The sequence below is a fragment of the Lissotriton vulgaris genome, chromosome 1_1 (assembly GCF_964263255.1).
Source record: "Lissotriton vulgaris chromosome 1_1, aLisVul1.2, whole genome shotgun sequence".
In the NCBI taxonomy this organism is placed as follows: domain Eukaryota; kingdom Metazoa; phylum Chordata; class Amphibia; order Caudata; family Salamandridae; genus Lissotriton; species Lissotriton vulgaris.
Genome location: NC_141685.1, coordinates 920709188 through 920732050, shown reverse-complemented (window position 1 = coordinate 920732050; position 22863 = coordinate 920709188). Strand labels below are relative to the sequence as shown.

Below are 22863 nucleotides of genomic sequence, written 5' to 3'. Positions count from 1 at the left end.
ATAAATAATTTTAAGCTGCAAAACTTCTTCTGCTGGTAAATAACCATTTAGTTTTTCAGCTTGAAAGTTTCTGGATTCACATGTGAACCGTCCTACTCTCATCTGAGACACTTTGCAACAGGGAGAGGAGGAGGAGGGGGTGGAATAGAATATGAAGATGGCTACCACGTACAGAGGTTTCTAGATGGTACGTCTGACATTCTCAAGGTAGGACCTAGAGCCAAATGCTCGATGTCTTCGATGGAGGATAAATAAATACTAAAAAAGAACAAAGACAGCATTCTGGACCCAACTGCTAGTTGGTGGAATAATGCTGTGAATCTGAAACTCTTCAAGCAGCAAAACTGCTCCTGCTGGTAATTAACCATTCAGTTGTTGAGGAATTGCTCATTTTTCTAAGCACATGTGCTTTAGATAGCGGCTGTTCTTTTATTGGAAGAAATGACAACCGGTTGTGTTGCTAGGTAGGCCATTGTTGATGCCCCCTGTATTTTCACTGATCTTCTGTAGTGTCACATTGCCTGTCCCTGCAGGAAGCGCTGCCTCTGTTGATGCCGGTCATGCTTTGTCCCCTGCAGCAGCCTGAAAGTCGTCCCTGTGGGTATGAGCAAAGGAATGAAGAAGTTGCTGCAGGAGAAGTTCCCAAATATGAGCAAGTGGGAGGACATTAGTGAACTTCTGGTTAAGTAAGTTGTATCTGTCATGACACTGTGTCATTATGATTCATGGCCTTTTAAAGAAAACTGATTTGGTTTGGTTGGTGGTTTGTTTAAATGCTAACTCTGGTGCACAGAGTCAAAAACCTTTCTAGGAGCCTATGGGTGCTAGAGTGTTTTTCCACATAGGGGAGGCACTAACAGTAGTTCAGTGGGCAGGTGCATCTTAATATCATCTGTTTGTCTGCGAGTAAGGTGATTGATTGGTGCCCTCTCCATGTTACTGATGTTATTTTCTATTTGAAATACAAACTCTATTTTTTTTTTACCCTGCTCTGTTTATAGCGGTTAATTGCATTACTCTATTTCCATTCATATCCACATCGCTGCGGCGGCTATTCCGCCGCAGCGCTAAACGGGCGGGGCGGCCGCATGGCAGCCGCATGCTCGTGACAGAACCGCTCCGTCACCAGCCGCGGTTGCGCTGTGCTCGTGACGGAGCGGTTCCGTCATGGCCCGCCCGCCTAATAGAACGCGCCGCGCAGGCGCGAAATCTGCTCCGCGCAGGCGCGGCGGCCGGGCCATGACGGAACCGCTCCGTCATCAGCACAGCGCACCCGCAGCTGATGACGGAGCGGTTCCGTCATCAGCATCGGACCGGATATACTAGTGTTTATTTTCTGCTGCCCTGAAAGTCTGTAAAGTTTATATGCCTTATTCCTGAATTGGAGGCCAGTTGTAGAGAGTTGCTATAGTTGAGTACATGATTACGGTTTCCCTTAATCTGCCATGTCCAGCTTATGGTTCATACAGGCCATTAATGTAGTGCACAAAAAAGTATTTGTTTCTTGCTGCGTTACCTTTCAGTGGAAGGACTCAACTCTGTATTCGTATCACTGAACTGAAGGCTTGTCCTTTTAAACCGAGACCACTAATAAGGACATTTGACACACGGCATGCTGTAAGAATTCTACTTTAAACACACTTATTCTTCTATTTGTGACTCAGTGCTCCCAGCGTTCACACGAAAGGCTTGGTGTAGTTGCATCAGAAACTAACTAGAAGATGCAGCATGCCTCATGATGTGTGAAACAATCAAGTGTCCCCTGTATGTAGTTGGGCATTTCCTCCAGACCTTTGAATGACTTGAGTCCTTTAAGTGAGGTTTGCAAGCGTTCCTACAAAATGTAGCACATGCATTCTCTTATAAAATGATACCTGCCGTCTGATGGAAGATGGCCCATCTAATAACTGACATCCTGGTAAATTCAGAACTGCTTTCCATGCCACTGAGCGCTAAAAAGGTGCGTGATACTTTTATTAGCCCTTGGGCATGGCGAGTAAAGCTCCCAAGCCCAAAAGTGCTGCATCCGCACTCTCTCCTTGAAGCTGAAACGGATGTTGCTTCCTACATTGAGACAGAAAGGCTCCCCATCCTCTTAGCAAACCATCTTACATCTTAATTTGGTTAAAAACGTACTAGCCTTCACCATACACCAAACGGGCCTCTATGCATGCATCCCTTGTGCTGGTGCTTTTGGGATTAAAGGGACAGAACCGAAATCTGCAATTCTTTCCAAGGCAGATTTTCTCAAGATTCTATGGTTCTTTCTTTGGACTCTAAGTTCTCAGTACGCCTTTAAAGAGGGCGGTCTGAAACGAAATCTGAGCGTTCCAATCCATGTGGTCCACACTAAGCTGGATGGCCTCAAGAAGTTGGCTTCGTGGCTCAGTGACTTGAACACTTTCTGCTTGCACCCATTGTGATTTGATATCATTAATTTGAATCTATGGTCCTTTGACCTGGCCTTCCATACTTCTGAAGGAAATGAATGGATTAGCTTTAAATTAGCTAATATTAACACCTGTTTTTAAAACATTTAGAAATGAACAAACTTTTACATTAAGTACCATATAAAAGCAAGGTAATGCCCTACAGTTCTGATTGACGAAACAGGCTCTTCACTCTACAAATGCCTGACACCGTAAGTGTGGTGGATATACCCCTCCTTGTAAATCCATTTTGCGTAAGTTGTTTCTGTTCCTGTACCCAAAGTTCTTCACTGTCCATTTGCCAACATCGCTTCAGATTCTGTCCAATGGCCCAAACTCCTCCAGCTGCCACTGTGCTCCATACTCCTCGCACTCTGCCCCTGTGTGTCTTAAGCTCCTAACACTTGTTGTTTCAAGCTCCTCACATGTTCTGGGATGCAAGATCCTCGCTGTGTCTCAAGCTCCTCATGTGTCTGTGTCATATAGATCTCATGCTGCTCTTCTGTGTCACACGCCCTTAACACCACAATTTGCACCATATTCTATACATTCTGTCCATGTTTCCCATGTTCAGTCCATGTGCCTCTAGATCTCATAGGTCCACATGGCCCAGATTGTTCACTCTGTCCATCCATGCGCTTCAAACTTCTTACACTGTTCGTCCATGTCTTCTTTGTGTATCATCCATGTGCCTCAAACTCTTCACTCTCTCTGTATCCCAAGCTTCACATAATATCCAATTGTCCTACACCTGCTTGCATTAAAAAAAGGCTCTGTACTATTCCTTGGCCATGATAGAGAAGCCAGGTGCATTTTGTTCTACTCTAGTGAGTGAATAGTGGGATCCTTTTCTGTCCCCTTCTATTATAGCTGCATTAAGTTTACTTTCTGGGCAAAGTCTACGGTGGACCCCATTTTTTAGGTCTCGGCTAAACGCGCGGATGCGCGTTGTCGCCGAGAACTTATTGTTAGCGAGTGTGCTTCCCAGGAGACACTCCTGGCCGCGCGCATCGCCTTGGAGGGCGATTTGAAACGCGCACGCGATCGCGCTTGCTGTGGGCAGCTGCTGTCGTGCATTCACACAGACACACACCAGCGCCCATGCACGCACTTGCTCATACAGTGCCATGCTTCAAGGAATTAAAATAATGTGGACAGAACGAATAAAAAGAAGTTAAACATGAATGCTAAAGCTGTGATGGGCACTAAAAATCGAAAAGCTTAAATCAGATGTGTGAAATAATAACGTACCGAAAAAACCCTGAAAAATAACATGTGCATGAAAGCCAAAAAATGAAAAGCAAGTGTTTACCTTTGGATGCAGTCCGTGCGAAGCATTAATACAAATGTTTACATGCTGGCTTATGTGTTTAATCAAACGGAGAAGAGAGGATAAAAGCACAGTGCTAGTGCAATGAGTGAAACAAAACTGTGCTATATATGTCCTCCTAGATCCAACACACAGTCTTACATCGTAGGTGCCAAGAAATATGAGAGTACCTACATACTGCATCTGGCCGTGAAGGGCATTTACACTACGGAAGGGAGAATGCAGAGGAGTGAGTGCAGAGGAGTGAGTGCAGAGGAGTGAGTGCAGAGGAGTGAGTGCAGAGGAGTGAGTGCAGAGGAGTGAGTGCAGAGGAGTGAGTGCAGAGGAGTGAGTGCAGAGGGAAGAGTGAGTGCAGAGGGAAGAGTGAGTGCAGAGGGAAGAGTGAGTGCAGAGGGAAGAGTGAGTGCAGAGGGAAGAGTGAGTGCAGAGGGAAGAGTGAGTGCAGAGGGAAGAGTGAGTGCAGAGGGAAGAGTGAGTGCAGGAGGGAAGAGTGAGTGCCAGAGGGAAGAGTGAGTGCCAGAGGGAAGAGTGAGTGCCAGAGGGAAGAGTGAGTGCAGAGGGAAGAGTGGTGCGTGCTGAGGGAAGAGTGGTGCGTGCTGTTGAGTGCAGAGGGAAGAGTGAGTGCTGTTGAGTGCAGAGTGGTGCGTGCTGTTGAGTGCAGAGTGGTGCGTGCTGTTGAGTGCAGAGTGGTGCGTATTGGCAATGTAAATGACAATGCCATTTATTTATGATTTAAAGAAAAAAAAGAAATGCCATGAGCAATGCCAATAGCTCTACCTTTAATGATGCCGAGACCATTGCATTGCAAATGCTTGTTCGTTTTTGTTACACAGGAAGTTCTGGAGATTGGGTTTTTTGGTGAGTAATGGCTAAGTGTTAGGATGTATTTAAATTTTTACACTTTTTTATTTTCATCTTTTCTCTTAAGAGGTGCCAACTTGTCTGAGAGTGAGGCTGAACAGGATGGGGAACACAACATAACAGAGCTTCCCCAGGTATACGCTGGCCGAGGTAACATGAAAGCCCAGCAGAGTGCAGTGAGACTCACTGAGGTTAGTGTGATGTAAAACCACCCATTCCACTACACGCCATACTTTGGGAGCCTACAATGTTCTCTTTGCTGTTCGTCGCTGTCACACAGCAATCAAACTCTTACTACTTGTTAAAAGGTAGAAAGTGCCAGAGCCCAAAAATCTTTCAAAACAATTTAGCAAAAGTATGACTAATGTAAGAGATGGGAAAGTAATAGTGAAAATGCTATTTGTTTACCAGAAAGTAAAAGATGAATGTTTACAGTCTTGTACTTTTACTTTCATGCTGTGATGAAAAAGGGGGTCCTTCTGCAATAGAGACCAATTTTCAAAATCTATTCCACTTCGAGCTCTGATATTGTGCAAGTGATGAGAGTGAGACTTGAATTTCCCGATTACTAACTGCAGGCGAGCTGCTGTCTTTTGCATAATTTGCTATCTCTGCATTTGGTTTTTTTTGGGTAGCAATACAAAGACAGTAAAGTAATATTCTTGTAAGATGGCTACTCGAATTATAGTTCTTTAGTAGTCTTTAGGCATAAGCGGAAGGACCTTCTTCAGACCCTTAGCAGAAACACACAGGAGGTCCACCGAGTTGAATCTTTTCTGTCAAGGCAATATTTGATCTCTTTGAGGACTGTAATTAGTATAGATCCAGCACTAAAAAAGGTTTAAAACCTGATTGACGGGTGCCATAGACATTAGGTGCCTCTAGATAGCACAGCAGCATTAAGATAACATGGGCTTCAAGATTCTTCGTGGGCGCCTAAGAAGGTAGATCGAGGTCTAAAGTTAGATGGCTCCTTAGAATCCACATCGACCTTTAATTTTTTGAGTAGGGGTAGGACACCTGTTTATTTCAATTTCTACACCAAGATTCCCCAAACTGAGAGACTGGATAGTCTTTGCTTTAAGTACTGTGACTGGGGATAAACATTTCAGGACCTTTACCAGACACTGGGCCAAACATAGTTTTATGGGTCAGAATCCTATCCCTCACAAAGTTTTCTACAGCTAGAGGGAATTCAAGAAACCTTTAAGTTAGCAAAGTGCTAAGTGTGGATAAAGATAGTGCAGCGTAGAAATCCATTAAAAAAACCTTGTCGGGGAGCGTGGCTAGTGGCCAAGATTGATGACCGCAGCTTAAGCGAGCTCTGCCTTGCCTGTGGCGAAACATCCTTCTACAGCCTGCAGACCCGGAATGATTTGCGCCAAATTGCCCGACTAGTACGCTGGCTCCTCCAGGACGGCTCCGGTGAAGTGCCTGCGGGGACGGTACCCCCAAGGGCGGTGATTGAACACCCGGACGGTCCGGGAGCCAAGGTGCACAAGATGGCGCCCCGGCATGCTGAGCGAAGACGAGGACTGCTCCTTGCGGCCCCCCCTACCTCCCTCATAACCCCCCCCCGGCTGAAGGCTCCTTTATAGTCCGGACCCCTGGGCGCAGAGGTGAAGCGGTGAGAAGAAGCCTGGACCGGCCCTCCCCAGTTTCTGACTGGTGCGAGTGAAGGTGTCGGCCCAAAGGCGAGGCGGAAATCGAGGCCCCGCCTTCGGGGCCTAGCGACGGCCGTTATTGTGGTGGTGGCGCGGTCCCGACCCCATCGGCGGACGGCTTGATGGCTGGGGGCCTGAAGCAACATTGACTGGTGAGCCGCAATAATATAGGTGCCCCCCACGGCTCGTGAAGGGCTGTGAACTGCCGGCGTGTTCTTCAAAGGCCCTGACGAGGTGCACTCTTCCCAAGGCTGTGCACCCGCCTCTACATGACCTAACCTTGCTCTTTGAGGTAGGGTCTCTCTGCTACATCCTTCCCGTAGGTGGGGGCCAGATTCATACTGTACCCAGGACAACTGCGGCAACTGAGAGCCTCAGCGCGTCTAATGAGGGAAAGATAATATCTCCACTTTCCCCCAGAAGAGGCCTGATGTAGACTGGGCACTCTCGGACACATCTCTTGATCCCGGCACTACCCGGGGGCATCCCCCGGTCCTACTACGCCCAGTGGAACGCGACGCAGGCTTGCAGCCTGCACTGTGGTGCCCGTGTGAATAGCCGCATGCTGCTGAAGCCGCGTTGGCGGATCAGCTGCTGCTGGTGAGTCCGGCTCGGCTCCAGGGAGCGGCGGGGCCGGCGGCTAGTTCCCCAACAGCCTGCTGGAAGTAAATCCAGGCCTCCCAGGGGGTTTCAAGACATAGTGAAAGATACAAAAGCGTCAACGTTATTGCCCCTGTGCACGTCTCCCGCTTGCCCCCCACGACGACGAGAAAAATGGTGACAGGGGTCAGAGGTTCAAAAAGTACCGCTCGGGCGCAACTGTCCAAATTCGCATGGAACAAAAGTGGAGACAAAAGCCACTCGCCGAGAGCGGACATGGATGGCTCAGAAACGTAGTCGTCCCCAGCTAAGGAGTCTACACTGCACGACGTTCTGGCGGCCATAGTGGGAATGCGCACCCCCATGGACTCAGTCACGGTGGAAGTTTCCTTACTCCGTGCTGACTTTAAACAGATGAATGAGAAAGTGAAGGAGCTCAAAGTGGTGACGGCGACGCTACAGGAAGACACTTCCGAACTGCAACGTCAAATGTCCGACATGGGGAAAAAAGCACACTCTAATGGCGCAGCAGTTGGATGACTATGAAGGGAGGGCCAGACGAAATAACATAGAATACTAGGTGTTCCGAAAAAAACAGAAGGGCCAACAACGGACCTTTATGTAGAAAAACTGATCACGAAACATCTAAAGCCCAAGGCGCTCTCTGCTTACTTTTCCATAGAACGAGCTCATAGGGTGCCAGGCGGGCGACCCAAGCCTGGGGCTCCGCCACGGCCCCTGATAGCCCGAGTTTTTATTTTTCGGGACGGGGACAGTATCTTACAAGCCTCCAGAACGGGCCCTCCGCTTAAGATCGATAACTATGAGGTATCCTTTTTCCCCGACTTTACGGCACGGGTCCAGGCACAAAGATGAAGTTTCCAAGCAGTTAAGCAAGAACTCCGCAGCAGAGATATCAAGTATGCGATGCTCTTTCCAGCAAAATTGAGAGTTGAATGGGACGGTAAACCATTGTTTTTCGACTCGCCTGATGTAACCTGGGAGTGGCTGGAGGGATGGACGAAGGTCGGCGACACGAATGGCAACCGCCGCAGCAATGCAGAATGGAGGAACGGAGGACCGGTGGAAGGCCTGACAAGACGGCGACGGAGGCCACGCTGGGGACAAGTGGCCTGATCGAGCAGGGCTGAGGGACATCCGCGGCCTATTGATGGACTGGTCCTTATGGACATTCGCAAGTAATGGGTGGGGGTGCAGGGAGGGGGGCCAGCGAAAGAGTATGTATACGAAGGTGCACGGGTTTGAAGATTCCGGGTATGTAACGTGCATGATTTGCAATTTGTCTAGACATGTCATGATGATTTTTTAGGGTTCTATCCTAGACTGAAGGCTGTACCTTATTGCAGACATTATAGACTGCCACATGGTGTGGGGCTCGCTTCACCTCCGCGTATTTAGCAAGGTTGGGGGGGTACAGGCACTCTGCCACGTTGGGGGGTGGGTAGTTTGAGATCCACAGGCAGGGGAGCAGGGAGGGGGGCGGAGGGGAGTAAGAGGGATGTTCCAGGGCAAGGGAGGGGTGGTGGTACTGTTCGCTATGACAATGTACTGACTATGAATACAGTGGCGATGGGGTGGGAAGTCTTGCTGAGTTTTGTTCCTAGTTCAAGTTTTGGGCTGCATTTCAAGGTTCTGTCTGCTAAGATGCATGCTGCGGAGATTGGTTCACAGGGCTGTCTTAATTATGATGGAAGAAGCGGAATTGGTGGGCACTGCGGCAGATGTTGGCGCCCCTCAGCTGGCCCCGGTGTCTCCTATGACCTTACTTACTTGGAACGTGCACGGGCTGGGGGATAAAATGAAACGGGGATTGGTATTGCAGTATGTACGCCGCACAGCCCCGGCAATGGTGTTGCTTCGGGAGACACATCTGGTAGGTTCAACCTGTAAAGCTATTGACCACTGGGGGTACACAATGGTAGTGCACTCAGTTTTCAACGGGCTCCAGAGGGGTGGGTATATTATTACACAAACTCTTCCCTCTAATTGTTCAACATGTCTGGAAAGATACACAGAGGCAACTTGCTGCTGTCTCATGCCTGTGGGAGGGGAGGAAATTTAATGTGGTGACAGTATATGTTCCGCCAGCCCTTCATGCTGTAGCGCTTGCCGCCCTTAGTACATTTTTATTGAAACTGCCAGAAGGAGAGCTCATAATAGGGGGCGATTTTAATGCAGTTCTAAATGATGAGCTGGACCGCCACCCATGCAGGAAGCCAGGGACTGTTAAGTCCCGACTGGCTGTTTTTTTTAGATGCACTGGGCCTCACGGATGGGTGGAGGTACAAGCATCTTGGGGACCGCGGGTACACTTTTTATTCGGGGGTTCACAGTAGTCTTTCCCGAATTGATTATTTTTTCCTCTCCGCTGACAGTCTTCCCCACTTGACGGAGACAGTGATAGCCCTGCGAGGCATTTCAGATCACTCCCCGGTCTCCATGACCTATACCTTATATGTTAAAGCCCGGAGACATATCTTTCCAATTTCCCCCGGCTATTTACAGAACCCCAAGATTAGAAAAGAGTTGATTACGGTTACAAAGCACTACTTCCAAGAAAATTCAGCATCGGTACAATCACCAGGTGTCCTGTGGGAGGCGTACAAGACAGTGCTAAGGGGACAAGCTATAGCCTCAATAACGGGTCATAGGCGGGCGGCAAATGACGACCTACAAGCGCTCGAAGCCGACCTGGCCGTGCTAGTCTCAACACGAGAATGACCCCACTGAGGAGACCGCGCAACTACTGCGCCTCAAACAATCTGAATTCACTGAATATCAGCGAGAGCGGGTCAGACAGCGGCTCCAACGCATTCAGCACACTATGAGGTAGGGGATAAGGCGGGGAAGCTCCTGGCCTGGCCGGATAGGAAGGAAAGGGCCCAGAGGGCGATAGCATGACTTCACACCCCAGAGGGCGTAGTGGTCACCACTCCAATGGACATTGTAGACGCTCTAGCGGACTATTATGAAAAAGTCTATATCCCCATCTCACACTTATCCACAGAAGAGGCGCAAACCCATATCAAGGATATAAAAATGCCTTCCTTGTCAGAGGACGAGGCCTCGCTTCTGGAATCTGACTTCACAAAGGACGAGGTCCTTGCTATGGTTCATTCCCTGCAATCGGGTAAAGCTCTGGGACCCAGTGGGATCCCTATAGAATTGTATAAGTGCATATCTGATCTAACGGTTCCACACCTTCTAGAGATGTATTTAGATAGCTTGAGTAAGGGGGAATTACTGCAGGACCAGCGGACAGCCACAATAAATGCTATACCGAAACCTGGCAAACCCCCGGACATGTGCACATCATATTGTCCAATCTCCTTATTGAATGCGGAAGCAAAAATACTGGCAAAATGATAGCCCACCGACTGACCCCACATCTGGAGACGCTGATTCACCCGGACCAATCCGGGTTTATGCCGAACAGAAATACTGCTCTTAATTTGCGACTGGTCCATGCGGTGATGGCACAGATACCGAGTCTTCTGGAACCGGCGCTGATCCTCTCCCTGGATGCCCGAATGGCATTCTACATGGTTGAATGGCCTTATCTATTTGCGGTTCTTCAGGATCTTGGCTTCGGACCCAAATTTTGTGCGTGGGTGAAGCTCCTTTACACTAAGCCTCTAGCGCATGTAGGGGCTAACGACCATATTTCCAGGGATTTCCAACTTGGTCGAGGCACACGTCAGGGGTGCCCTCTGTCGCCCCTGCTTTTTGCCCTAATCCTTGAGCTTTGGCAGCATGGATCCGGTGGGACCCCATGATTAAAGGACTCCGCTGGACCGAGATGTGGGAGGACAGCATATCACTATATGCTGATGATATCCTTCTATATTTGACCTTGCCCAGGCGCTCGAATATAGTGTTCCTTAACATCTGTGACATCTTTGAGCGGGCTTCGGGGTATACTATCAACTTGTCCAAGTCTGTTTTATTTGTCCTTAAAGGCCCTCCACCGCAGCTTCCGGCTGACTGTCAATTGGTGGTCACTGACGGACCCTTTAAATATCTGGGGGTCTGAGTGACGCCTTACCAGGAGGCCTTCTTTCGCCATAATTTGGTGCCCCCTCTCGAGCGTTTTCGTAGTGACGTACAACACTGGCATACCTTGCCACTGACCCTTCTGGGAAAGGCGGCTTTATTTAAAATGATGACTCTGCCCCAGCTGCTCTATATCCTCGAATATGCCATTTGTCGTGCCTCATAAATATTTCAGGTCCATAGACCACTGGTCACGGGTCTCCTTTGGGGGGGTCAAACCAGCGCGCATTTCCTGACATTAACTAGTTAGGGGCTGGTTTGACGGAGGCATAGCACTCCCCGATATTCAACTATATTACTGGGCGGCCCAGTTGAAGATCATAAACTAGTGGCTGCACGCTCCACAGACTGAACCAGCGTATAAAGCGGACAGGTATGACCTAGGTAGCGGTGGTGTGCTGGCCGCACTCTACGACAAAAAAAGTGCTGCAGCCTTACTTGGCCCTACGGCCCATACAGTGAAGTTGTGGTATTTGGCCTCTGCTCGTCTTAAATGTAAAGACACACTTACGCAAATGACGCCACTCTGGTCGTCGCGTCGACTGGGCTGTCTATGCAACAGTAAAGGCTTCAAGGCCTGGGACCTGATTGGTATCTCCACGGTGGGAGACCTCTGGAGGCCAGGTGCCATCCTTTCATTCGAACAGCTTGTGGAACAATATGATCTAGCGCACACTGAGAGATTCCGATATTGGCAGATTAGTCACGCCCTGGGGTCACTTGTCCAACCTGGCGATGACTTACCTGAATTTACCCCATTAGAAGATAGGCTTCTGACGGAGCACATGCCCAAAAAGGCGACTTCGTTTGTTTACCGTAAACTCGTTAATAACCTGCCGGACCCCACTCTGAAGCTAAGGGAGGCCTGGACCACGGAGGTGGGAGAGTTTGACGAGTCTGATTGGCAGACTGCGCTCTCCTTGCCACGGGAGATTGCCATTCCATCTAGGCTCCGATTAATACAGTTGAAAATTCTACACCGTGTTCATTATACTAGGGTCACCCTTCATAAGATAAGGAAAGCCACACATAAGTACTGTCTGCGGGGAGGAGGGAACGTTCTTTCATACCATCTGGGAGTGCCCTCAGGTTGCCAGCTTCTGGGCTAAGGTTATGCGGACTATATCATAAGTGGTGAAAGACTCATTGGTCCCGGAGCCGCGGTGTTGCCGATTAAACGTTTGGGAGCCCAATGATCTCAATCACTCCATGCAGGACCGGGCCACACTAAGTATCAAGTATGCTAAAAGAAATCTAGCCAGATTCTGGGGATCACATTTAGTACCAGTGTCAGGGAGTGGTGTTCAGATCTAGATTCTGCGATGGTGGCTGAACGGGCAGTATATCTAAATCGAAAATATCAGCGAAAATGGGTCATGATCTGGGGTGTGGAATGAATATAGAGGGTTCATATGTGAGCCACCTCAGCTAGATAGCAACAGCGACTCGGAGTAGGGTGGAGGGAGGTGGGGGTTCGATGGGTGACGTGGGATTGCCTGATTGCCACATCTGTATTGTCTTCCTCTTTGTGGTGATGTATAAAATTCCCTGATTCACCGCTCTCTATGTATGCATGGAATGCTTTTTATATGTCCAATGTTTGTTTCTTATTTCAATAAAATTGTTTAAAAAAAAAAACCTTGTGTCAAGTTCTGAATTTTATTGGCAAAGTAGTTGGCTCATCGCAGAGTGTTTAAGGCAAGGAAACTTGCATCTTGACAGAAATCAGGATTACTCAAATTGTTTATATTAAATGTTTCAAGACCTAAGTTAGTATTCATTGCATAAAAAATTGATGGAGTGTTTACAGTGTACAATATTTTATTTCACGTGCCATCACATGCCGAAACCAAAACATATTATATACGGCAAACTTGGTCAAGCTGGCTGGATTCTGAGTCTGTTATTTTCTTAGGCTCCATATTAATCTTTCTTATACCCCACGAGTTGTCCATTATATGGCTCTAGCTAGGGTGCAGGGGCTTGTAGGATACAATATCATGAACTCTTTGGTGGGCACGATTAGTTTCTAATTCTTTCGAGCACCACAGCTTTCGTGAATTAGGTGTAATTGGATGGTCCCCACTTGTATGCACCGTTCAGGGACAGCCCAGAGCGAACTTGCCTCCCGTATGGATTTGACAAGTGTCACAAGACTTCTCCCTCTCTCATCTCACCTACAAACGCACAAAGCAAAAAAAACATTCCATTCCAAGACGCTCCATGCTCTCGAACTCTGCCTGGGACGTATCTGTCTGTTTTCCAACAGATGTATTTTATGTGTAGTATAGGCGTGATAGAAATAAGTTGCATTTTGCCAATTTCCATTTTGTTTGGTACTTTCTGCCCATGTGTAAATGCCACGTAATTAATACCATTGACAACATAAGCTGTTATTTTATTTAATGTCTCAGATTGGACCAAGGATGACTCTTCAACTCGTGAAGATTGAAGAAGGCATGAATAATGGAAATGTGCTCTATCACAGTTTCAGTAAGTGCCAATTAATATTACTGATAAACAAAAGGGCGACATTTAATAGCCAGCAGCCTTCTGCTTCTCTTCTGATCTTTTAATGGTTCAAATTTTGTTTTAAAAATGCTGATCTTTTTCAGTTAAAAAAATGTATATTCATTGCCAGTGAAAAACACAATGTTCCACCTGTTTATTGTAGTTTTGTGAAAACTTGGTACTTTTGTGTTCTTTGGAAATATGGAAATAAAAACCTACAAGCCTAATGGATTGCTTTGGTTAAATTATACAATCGGTGGCAGAAAAGGGTGCAAAATCTGCCTTCCCAAAACCAAGATTAAATTTCGGCACTGCTAAAATTGAAAAAATCATGGATGTGCATTGTGAGACCTAATATCCATCATGCTTAAAGTTGGCTGTTGCACCATGTGAAATGAGTGTTTCTGGGATAGTAAAGTATGGGTAGTTTGGAAAGAACAGGATTAAAGTGCTCAGGTGCATATGTGCCCTTGATTCTAGATTCCATGTAGTTCCAGAGTCACAGAAGACGGATAGAACATCTCAAAAAGTGAAGAGGTTAAAAACAATTGATAGTTAAAACGCTTGATTTACTCTCTGCCATTAATAACTCAATTTTTTTTGTTTTCCAATTCAATTTTTTCTGTACTTGCTGACTGCGCTACTACATACTTGGAGTAAACATTCACAAATCTGTCCTGACCCTGCCACAGAAGGGCAAGGAATCCAAAATTGCTCAGCAGTATCCTCTGTAGAGGGAACAGAAGTAACCTCAAAACCTTTGGTAGTGCTTGTTCTCATGAGTGTGGTGCACCTTGAAACCTACAGCACTCTGAGCTACGGGTCATGATTGCAAGGTTCACAACATAGGATGGATGTCAAAATAAGCATTCTAGGGCCAACCATATGAAATAGTCATATAGGTTAAAAGCAGATGGGGTTAGTGAAGGGTAGGGTGCAGCATGCAGAACTTGACATGCTACTTCGTTATTGAATCAAGACTACCAGGTTTTAGGATTTTGCTTTTCTGGTGTCAAGATATCCTTTTATGGATGTATTTTTGCAGACCTGAAGTAATCAACCTCTCATGTGTGCATTGCATATATTGTGCTCTTGTGCCCTGCCTAGATTGACTTCAGTGGCTTTAAGAGGTCTAATCCAAGAAAATGGCCAACAGTAACCTAGCATGCTTTTTACTCCATTTCCTGGATGCATGCTTTTTACTCCATTTCCTGGATGCAGACCCACATGTTGCCCTTATTGCTACTCTATTGGGAAATGACTTCAATTACAATTCCACAAGTTGCTCTGCTTGTGGCATGCATAGGCCAACTGGTAGGCAGATAAACGTTGTATAAATATGAGGGCTTGGTTGGGAAGATACCTCGGCTTAGTCTCCATTAGCCAAACTAACAGTTAGTGTCCCAGTGCAAGTTTTGTCACAAGCCTGTATTTGGTATTTTCCTTGTTGGAATCAGTTGTCGGGCCCACATCCTGCCATTTTTCATATACGTGAATTTGCTCCTTCCTCTCTTGCAGCAGTTTGTTTCATGCTTGGTATGATTTGTTTCGCCAGTTCAGAAGACTGAAGAGGAACTCAAAGTAACTCTAGAGAGAAAAGAAAAGAAACTGAAGCTAAAAGCACAAAGGCGCCAAAAGCAAGAGCAAGATATCCAGCAGAAAAAGGAGCAGCGTGAAACAAACAAGTAAGCATGATGCGAAATTCATGAAGCAAAAAGGTGAGAAGAGGCTTTGTAATGAGATGAGGCAGCAAGTAAGGAGCCCTGCAATGGGGGATGATACAAGCAGCATGATGCGAGGCTGAGGGAAATCAAAAGCAGTGAGAAAAGGAAGGGAAATGAAAGGAAAGTGGGGACACTAGGATGCAGGGACCAGTGAGACAAGTAGGGTGATTTGTAAAGAATACTGAGGCAAAGGTGAAATGCAAGGGAAAGTGATGTAGGGAATTGAGAATGCAAGGACCATTGTGGGGGATGGGGAGAATGTAAGAAACTGTGACACCGGTGGGACAGCAGGAGCAGTGAAAACCGGAGTAGGAACCATACAAGAAGTGAGATGAGAGAGGAGAAGAGTAGAGAGCTCAGCTGAGAACAGTTTCCACTGCAGACCCTCTGTGTGACCCTCACATACTTGATAGCTGCACATTTTCAGCCTTTGAGAGTAGGACAGCGTCCTGGTTGTTTTCTCTGAACGGCTTCTAAACGTTAGTATTTTTATTGCCAGACAGAAAAGCTTAGAAGGGATAAAACGCAAAAAGCTGCAGTCTGCCAGTGATGAAGATAGTGAAGTGGAAGACCCCGGCATGGCAGACGATGAGAAGCCAGCTGAAGACGACGACGATGATGTTGAATATTACAGACAAGAAGTGGGACAGGAGCCAGATGAAGGTAATATACATGCGTTTTTTCCTACTGTGCTAAAACACTTTGGTATCCAAACTCTATAAAACAAACTGATGTTAATCGTATGTTAACGGATGGTACTCGTTTTATCATTGTCAAAAGAATGGGAACCTGTGTCTTGTCTAGGATGATTTGTAGTGGTGACTTTTAGGTTACATCATTTTCTACATTGCACACATTGGTCCTCTGAACCATAGTACACTTTTTTATCCGTTTTGAATATGATAGTGAATGTAATGTCCCAGAGTTCCACGTAACAAGTTCAGAGTACTAATTACCCTAAATAACAAGCATTGGCAAAGCAAATGGTCCTCCTTGCAACTATGCATTTAAAATAAAAAGAATTGTCCTGAAAAAGGCGCATAAGTGTGTTCAAAGATTGGGAACGCCCCAATGCAAATCCTGGACAGATTGATAAAAATGTAAATACTTAGTTTTCGATGGGCCACTCTCCAGTAAATAAAAACTTAGTTCTTTGGATGGTAAATGAAAAGTATGGTTCTTGGTATCTGGCTCTCCCATTTTATTCAATGCTTTGAGTACAATTTTGGGTCTGAGAAAGTCTCAGAAGGCGGCCCGGTTGTTGTATCCTCAGGAGCCGACAGCTGTATTTTCACTTTATCCCCTTTCACACCAGAGCTCCCCTCTCTGAAGGCCACTTCCCACCACCTACATCGATTTTGTTCTCCATGAAAAAGGCCGTTTGGAAGTTTTCTGGATAACAAAAATAATCTGTGTTGTCCAAAGGCACTTGTTGAAGTCTCAAATGTCTGGCCTTCCACTAGGCCTTGGCTCCACTCCACCCAAAAGTGCTCCTCTTAATTTTGTGCCAGAGAAAGAAAGATCCTTACTGACTTCACCTCAATCAAATTCTTAAAAGCTGACATTATCTCTGATAGCTTGCAGTCTGACTGTGACCATCCACAGACCTCTTTGCTAAAGGGCAGCAGCATTAAAACGGATATGTCCAATGTCAACTTGATGCTTGTTTGCTCTCTCTGGGGTTACCCCATGCAGCTCCTTCACATTTCACATAATGACTATGGAAGAGATTAGTAACTGATAAAGCAGGATTCGGGCAGCTCTCTGACCACGAGTCAAAGCCTATAGACCCACATTATCACTTGTCATATGATGCAGAGAATTTTGCATTCCACATGAGGAATTGCTTACTGCTACTTTATCTGCCTATCCTGTGAGGTGCACACCGTTCTCATTGCATCTCTCAAAAAATCCTTAGGGTAAGTAACAAGATGTTTGTATTTATATTTTTTTACATTCTTACAAAGTACCAGACCTGGTGACAGATTCAATGGGGTGTTCAGTGAAGGAAACAGGAAACAAACCACACTGTTGTGGGTAGTATAAATAGACATATTGGTTTGTTCCTTGCCTTAATTTTCCAGTTCTATCAACCGATAAACACAAGTTGTACTAGTAATACCATGTGGGTCATTTAGCCTCAATTCCCATGTTGTTATTGTTGTTGTATTGTATATCTAGCACTCACTTTGTCTCTAGTGACCTCAAAGTCCGCTACTTCTGCTTATGCTCATATGATCACTGTTTCCTATGCCATCTCGAACTGCCTGTATTGCTAACTCTTCTCTAGTCTGTCTCCGTTGTGCCCTCCTCCCTCTGTCTACTGTGACACCCACTGCTGCCCTTGCACTTCTGAGATGTTTTCACTTGATACCGTTTTCCTTATGTGACCTCATATGGATTCTAGATTTGGAATTTGTGGGTTCTGTGCTTGTGAGTTCAATGTCTGAGTCTGTTTGTGGTAGATTGTCAGTCTCTGGTTCCTTCCTCTATTGCTGTTCTCTTTTTTAACTGATAAATGCTCTTTATCTGTGGGTCGTCTGGTCTGAATGCATCCTTTTTATGGTCCACTTTATTGGGAAATTTCTTAGATTTTTAAAGTACTGTTCAGAGTAGTAATGTTGTGACAACATACTTGGTACAGAACAAAACCAGATGAAATGGTGATGTTTTTCCCTGTGTTTAATGAAGTAGCCCCTTGATGAAGCATGCCCCGGTATGTGGGCAATAGCTTTATCTAAGGACATTTGAAAGTTTGGATAAAAGTATGATATCACATGTTTAGGGTTAAGAAGGGCAGGCCATTAAGGTACTGGGGGAAAGTGGGTTTCTGTTGCAGTACCCCCACCTTTTGCCTGGCTTTTGATGCAACTCTGACTGAAGTATACTGGTATCCTGCTGTCCACGTTCCCACTACCAGTGTTCTTTCCCTAAAGCTGTACCACAATTGGCAACTTCGGGCCCCCCTGTAAGTCATTAGTAAAAGGTACCCCTGGTACCTAGGGCATTGGGACTGAAGAGGGACTCCTAGGGACCCCTCACCAGGGCCATGCTGCCACCGCAGCCTGCATGGCCTAGTACAGACAAAAATTACAGTTGACATGGCCCACTGCCTGCGTGCATGCGAAGCAGCACTGCCTAAGGTATAGGTAAGTCACACCTTTAGCAGGCCTTACAAGCCCTAAGACAGGGAGCACTATATATCCCAAGTGTGGGCATCTCTGCATGAGCAGATATGACCCTACAATATTTAAGCCTATTCCTAATATTTTAAGTGCCAGGGAAGCAATAGAGGGTACAAGGGCTGGAAACTCTACAACTATAGTTCCCCAGCACCGTGACTGCTTCAGTGAACCCAGAAGTGTTTGTTAACAAACAACTCCTCTTAATAACCCCCCACCTATGACAGTGTAAAACCTATCAGCCCTGATGTGGTCTCTGGCTGCCTTTAGGCAGCCTGCCACCACCAGACATGCTTCTGGACCCCTGGGTCGAGATCTCCTGCTCTCTCAGGCCAGAAACAAAGCCCATTTTGGGCGGAAGTGTCACACCTTCTCCCCCAGGATGAGCACAGTGCTTGAGATGGAAGCTTCAATGGCTTTGCTACCTTTGCAATGCGACCCCAGCCTCTCCTGCTAGCAGCAGATGACAGCCCCCGATTCAAACTCCCACTTTTGGCGGGAGAACAGGTGTTAAAACTTAGTGAGAATAGGAGGTGTGCCCCCCCTTCAACTACACTCCCAGTGCTGGAGGAGAAGCAAAGCACATTTTTCAGTGCCCACCATCTTGAAGATGGTGGGACTTATCTAATCAGGGCTTGGGCTATGCCCCCATTCCACAGGAAGGTAAAATAATAGTGGGTGTAGACACCCCAGGTAAGAGACCCATTGGTCCCTAACGGTCATTCCCCTGTAACACCCCCTAAATCTAGTATTAGGTGGCACCCCCAGTTCCTGAAATCAGATTACTGATGACCTAAGAGCCTGACACTACAGCATTGCACCAGCAAAGATGACTGCAGACACTAACTGACTTAGCCACAGCCCTACCTGCCTGTCTGCAGGCCTCGATGAACCTGTGCCAAAAGACGACCCGTCCTGCAGCCCAGCGGCCTCCAAAGCTTTGGGATGCCTGCCTGCCTTTGACCAAGATCTCCCGTGAACAGCGGACCTGTCCAAAATAAACCACCTTTAAAGAACAAAGAACTCTGCCCTGAGGTACTGCGAAAGTACTGCCGGAAACCCCTCTGAACCTGATGCCCACGGCCTGAGTCCAAGTGGACCACCAGTCCTGTGAAGGTCCCCAGCACTTTTGAGCAAGAGTCCACTGTGGGCAGACTCCACCTCAACACCTGCAGCCTCACCTTAAGACTCACTCCGACCTGCCTAGTAAGACTCTTCTGACGCCTAAGAACACCCCTGCACCCAGAGCCCCTAGACCTTGGGGAGTTCGACCAATGGTGTCCCTATTTACCTGGGCAGCTGTGGGTTTTCTTTGTCCGGCCTGCAGCTTTTCTTGAAAACCAATCCCCCCTTTGGTTTGCATTGGGCGCCCAATACTGTGTTGGCACCTGGCACCCTCTGTGCAGCTGAGGGTATAGGTTTGGTGCTGCCTTATGGTCCACTCTCCTCAGTGCTTACCTTAAACCCCGAAGACTGGATTACCAAACTGTCTCTCACCTGTGAGCAGCATCTCTTTGCTTCTCCCCTTTCTCGATTGGATAACATTGGCACCAGGTTCTGAATTTGAACCCTGCCCCCAGCTGCAGTATGGAAAAGTGGGTTTTGCAGCGTGAATCTCTTCTGGATTCACTATGCTGTGCATTATTCAGCCATCTAGTGGTAGGGTCCAAAATTGTAGAATTTTCCCTTCTTTTTTTTTTGTTGTTGGGCGTCGACATAGTGCCATTTGGTGTCCTTCTGTGACATCGATGGAACTTTGGTAGCCATCTTTGATTCTTTTTTCCTCCATTGGGATCTGGATCAATACAGAGAAGCTCCTGAGATTGGAGAGAAGAATCGTTGGGAAAAACCGGTAGAGCGAAGTCACCTTATTCTTCTTTAAATCTACGATGACCGCAGCTCGACGAAGAGAAGAAATCTAGAACTTCGTCAACAACCGGATAATGCGCATGCAGGGGGCTCCCTGAGCGCGGTAATGGACAAAACTCCATTCAAGTTTTGTAAGAACTGCCACCACAAATACGCTCAAAAGGTTCAGCACCCGGCCTGTAACCTGTGCCTGCCGCTCGACCATTGAAGCGATGACTGTAACACCTACTCAGTCTTAACCAGAAGACGTTGAGGGTAAGAGAGGCAGCGACGAGCCAATTACAACATGCAAGGCCAAGGACCACCACCATCGCTGCGAGACCTGGGCCTCTCCAGTGAGGAGAAGACCACGTCGCCGAAGGTGATGTGAAAATAGAAGTTTTGATCGTAGAAGTCGAGAGGAAGACTTCAAAGGAGGTAAGAGTCGTCGACCCTGAAAAAACCAGAAGAGTCTCGAAAATCAAACACAAAAGGGATCCTTGGCGTCGAAGCATTCGGCAACCGTAGCTGCATCTAAACAAAAACAGACCATTGGATCCTTCAATAAGGACTCCGGAGCGGCAAAGGTCCTTGGAAAAACCAGGACGTCGAAGGACAGTCTGGAGAAGGACGCCTATTCCAGTCCACTGCACAGATCACCGTTGTAACGTCTCGTGCAGGAAGTGGACATGTTCCCTGCCACTCGGACCAGAGAACACAGAGACAGATCCCTAAATGCAGGTCGACTCAGGGTCATCGCAAGAGGCGGCGAACACCATCTTGGTCCTCCTCTTCGCACTCATCCAAAAAGGACTACTCACCTACCCTTACGGATAGTCCTCCTTCTAGGGTGTCACTCTGCTGCCCCAATAAACAGCCGCGGACCCGCTGGAGTATCGCGGTGGTGACTCCCTCGAACTGGCGGGCCGAATAATTTGATTTGAAGGGTTTGCCTTCTGTGGGATGCACTCGAAGCAGTTAGCATGGCACAAGGGAGTCTCTGCCGCCAACCACCAAACAACCGAGTGCATGGGTAGCAGATTCGCACCACCAGGGATTGTTTCTGCAACCGTGATATCACACAAACTTACCTGTTTATTTTTCAACAAGCAACCCACATGGGGATTGAATACGGGACTACCAGTCCCATGATGCCTTGTATTAGAGAGTGAGCTGCCGGCCCACAAGGGCGTGACTTCCAATACATTTGAGAGAATCACCTGGTAGTAATGCTGGTTTGATTTTAAGCTGCCAAGATGAAGGGCGTAAGGCCCGAAATGCGTCGCAGCATGAAGTGTTTGGTGGTTGGGGGCAGAGACTGCCTTGTGCCATGCTATCCCACAAAAGGCAAACCCTTTAAATCATAATATATATAGATCTCTACATATGTTATGTGTTTCCGGGGTCCCGCGCATGTGCGGGAATATTTATGTGCTTATGACTTTGATGAAAATACCCCTGGAAGAGAACTAGGATTACAGGTAAGTAACTTATCCTTGCTTCAGTGGGACCGCCTCCTGACAAGGAAAGTAAGAGGATGGACCTCGTAGGAAGAAAGATGGAGAGAAGCGCAGCAAACCAGTGGCACTTTGAAAATTCCAATGCATTGCTCAACAGGCATGCATACCAGCACTGGGAATAGGTAGGGGAACTGTTGCAAAACCTACCTGAACAATTCCAAAAAGAGCAAGCCACCTGGTGGAAGAAGGCAAGAACATTGCAAACATATGTTTAAAATCTGCCCTTGATGCTGCTGAAACATCTAGCAGACAAATGATGGTCATAATTTAAATGAGAAACGCATGGCTCAGAATCTCAGGTTTCAGGCCAGAAGTGCAGAGCAACATCATTAATTCTCCATTCGATGGCGAGCAATTGTTTGGAACGGTGGTTGATGACAAACTAAATCAACTAAAAAAGGACAACGAAACTGCAAGATCCATGGGAGCCTTGCAGTTCAGATGTATACGTAGAGGCACACCATCAAGAAGGCCAGCGGGAAGAGGTACGCAAAAACCTACTACCTCACACCAAGGTTACCAGCAAATATACCAAGCTGGGAACCAGAACATAACAGGGACAGCAACAAAGCTGGCAATATCAAGGAAGAGTATCCTTTCGAGGGCGCCCCCTTGCCAGAGGTCATCAAAGGGTTGGACAACTGACCTCTACCAAGTGACTGCACTCACCCAGAGGTACTCTCACAAAGACCAACAGTGACCGTACATACAAACAAAAAGAAGCAGTTAACAGAACAAATGGACACCAGTTTACAGTTCCTCCAACATAACACTTCAGTAGGAGGCAGACTAACACGTTTTCAAGAAAGGTGGAAAGAAATAACCACGACAAGTGGATTCTAAACATAATACAGTACGGTTACTGTATAGAACTAGCGAAACAGCCTCCACAGAGGAGGGCAAGACAAAGGACACATTCAAAAGAAGAACTATCTTGCCTGGTTGAAGAGGTGAAAACATGCAATAAAACATGTACCGCACAAAGAAAAGAACTGAGTATATTCATACTTCCTAATTCATAAGGTGGATGGAACTTTACGGCCAATATTAGACCTAAGGTTTCTAAACAAGTTTGTAAAGTGTTACCCCAGTTGCAAAACGGGGACTACCTAGCAACAAT

The 22863-nt window shown here is 46.8% G+C and overlaps 1 protein-coding gene across 1 annotated transcript in view; it reads left to right on the top strand.

Annotated features, from left to right (window-relative positions):
* PPAN (peter pan homolog) overlaps positions 1 to 22863 on the top strand; it is a 109764-nt gene that overhangs the window by 60862 nt on the left and 26039 nt on the right. Inside the window, exons 7-11 of the mRNA XM_086959073.1 lie at positions 579 to 686; positions 4688 to 4811; positions 13373 to 13451; positions 15025 to 15154; positions 15693 to 15856. Coding sequence (XP_086815199.1) covers positions 579 to 686; positions 4688 to 4811; positions 13373 to 13451; positions 15025 to 15154; positions 15693 to 15856 — 605 coding nt within the window. The remainder of the gene's footprint in view (positions 1 to 578; positions 687 to 4687; positions 4812 to 13372; positions 13452 to 15024; positions 15155 to 15692; positions 15857 to 22863) is intronic.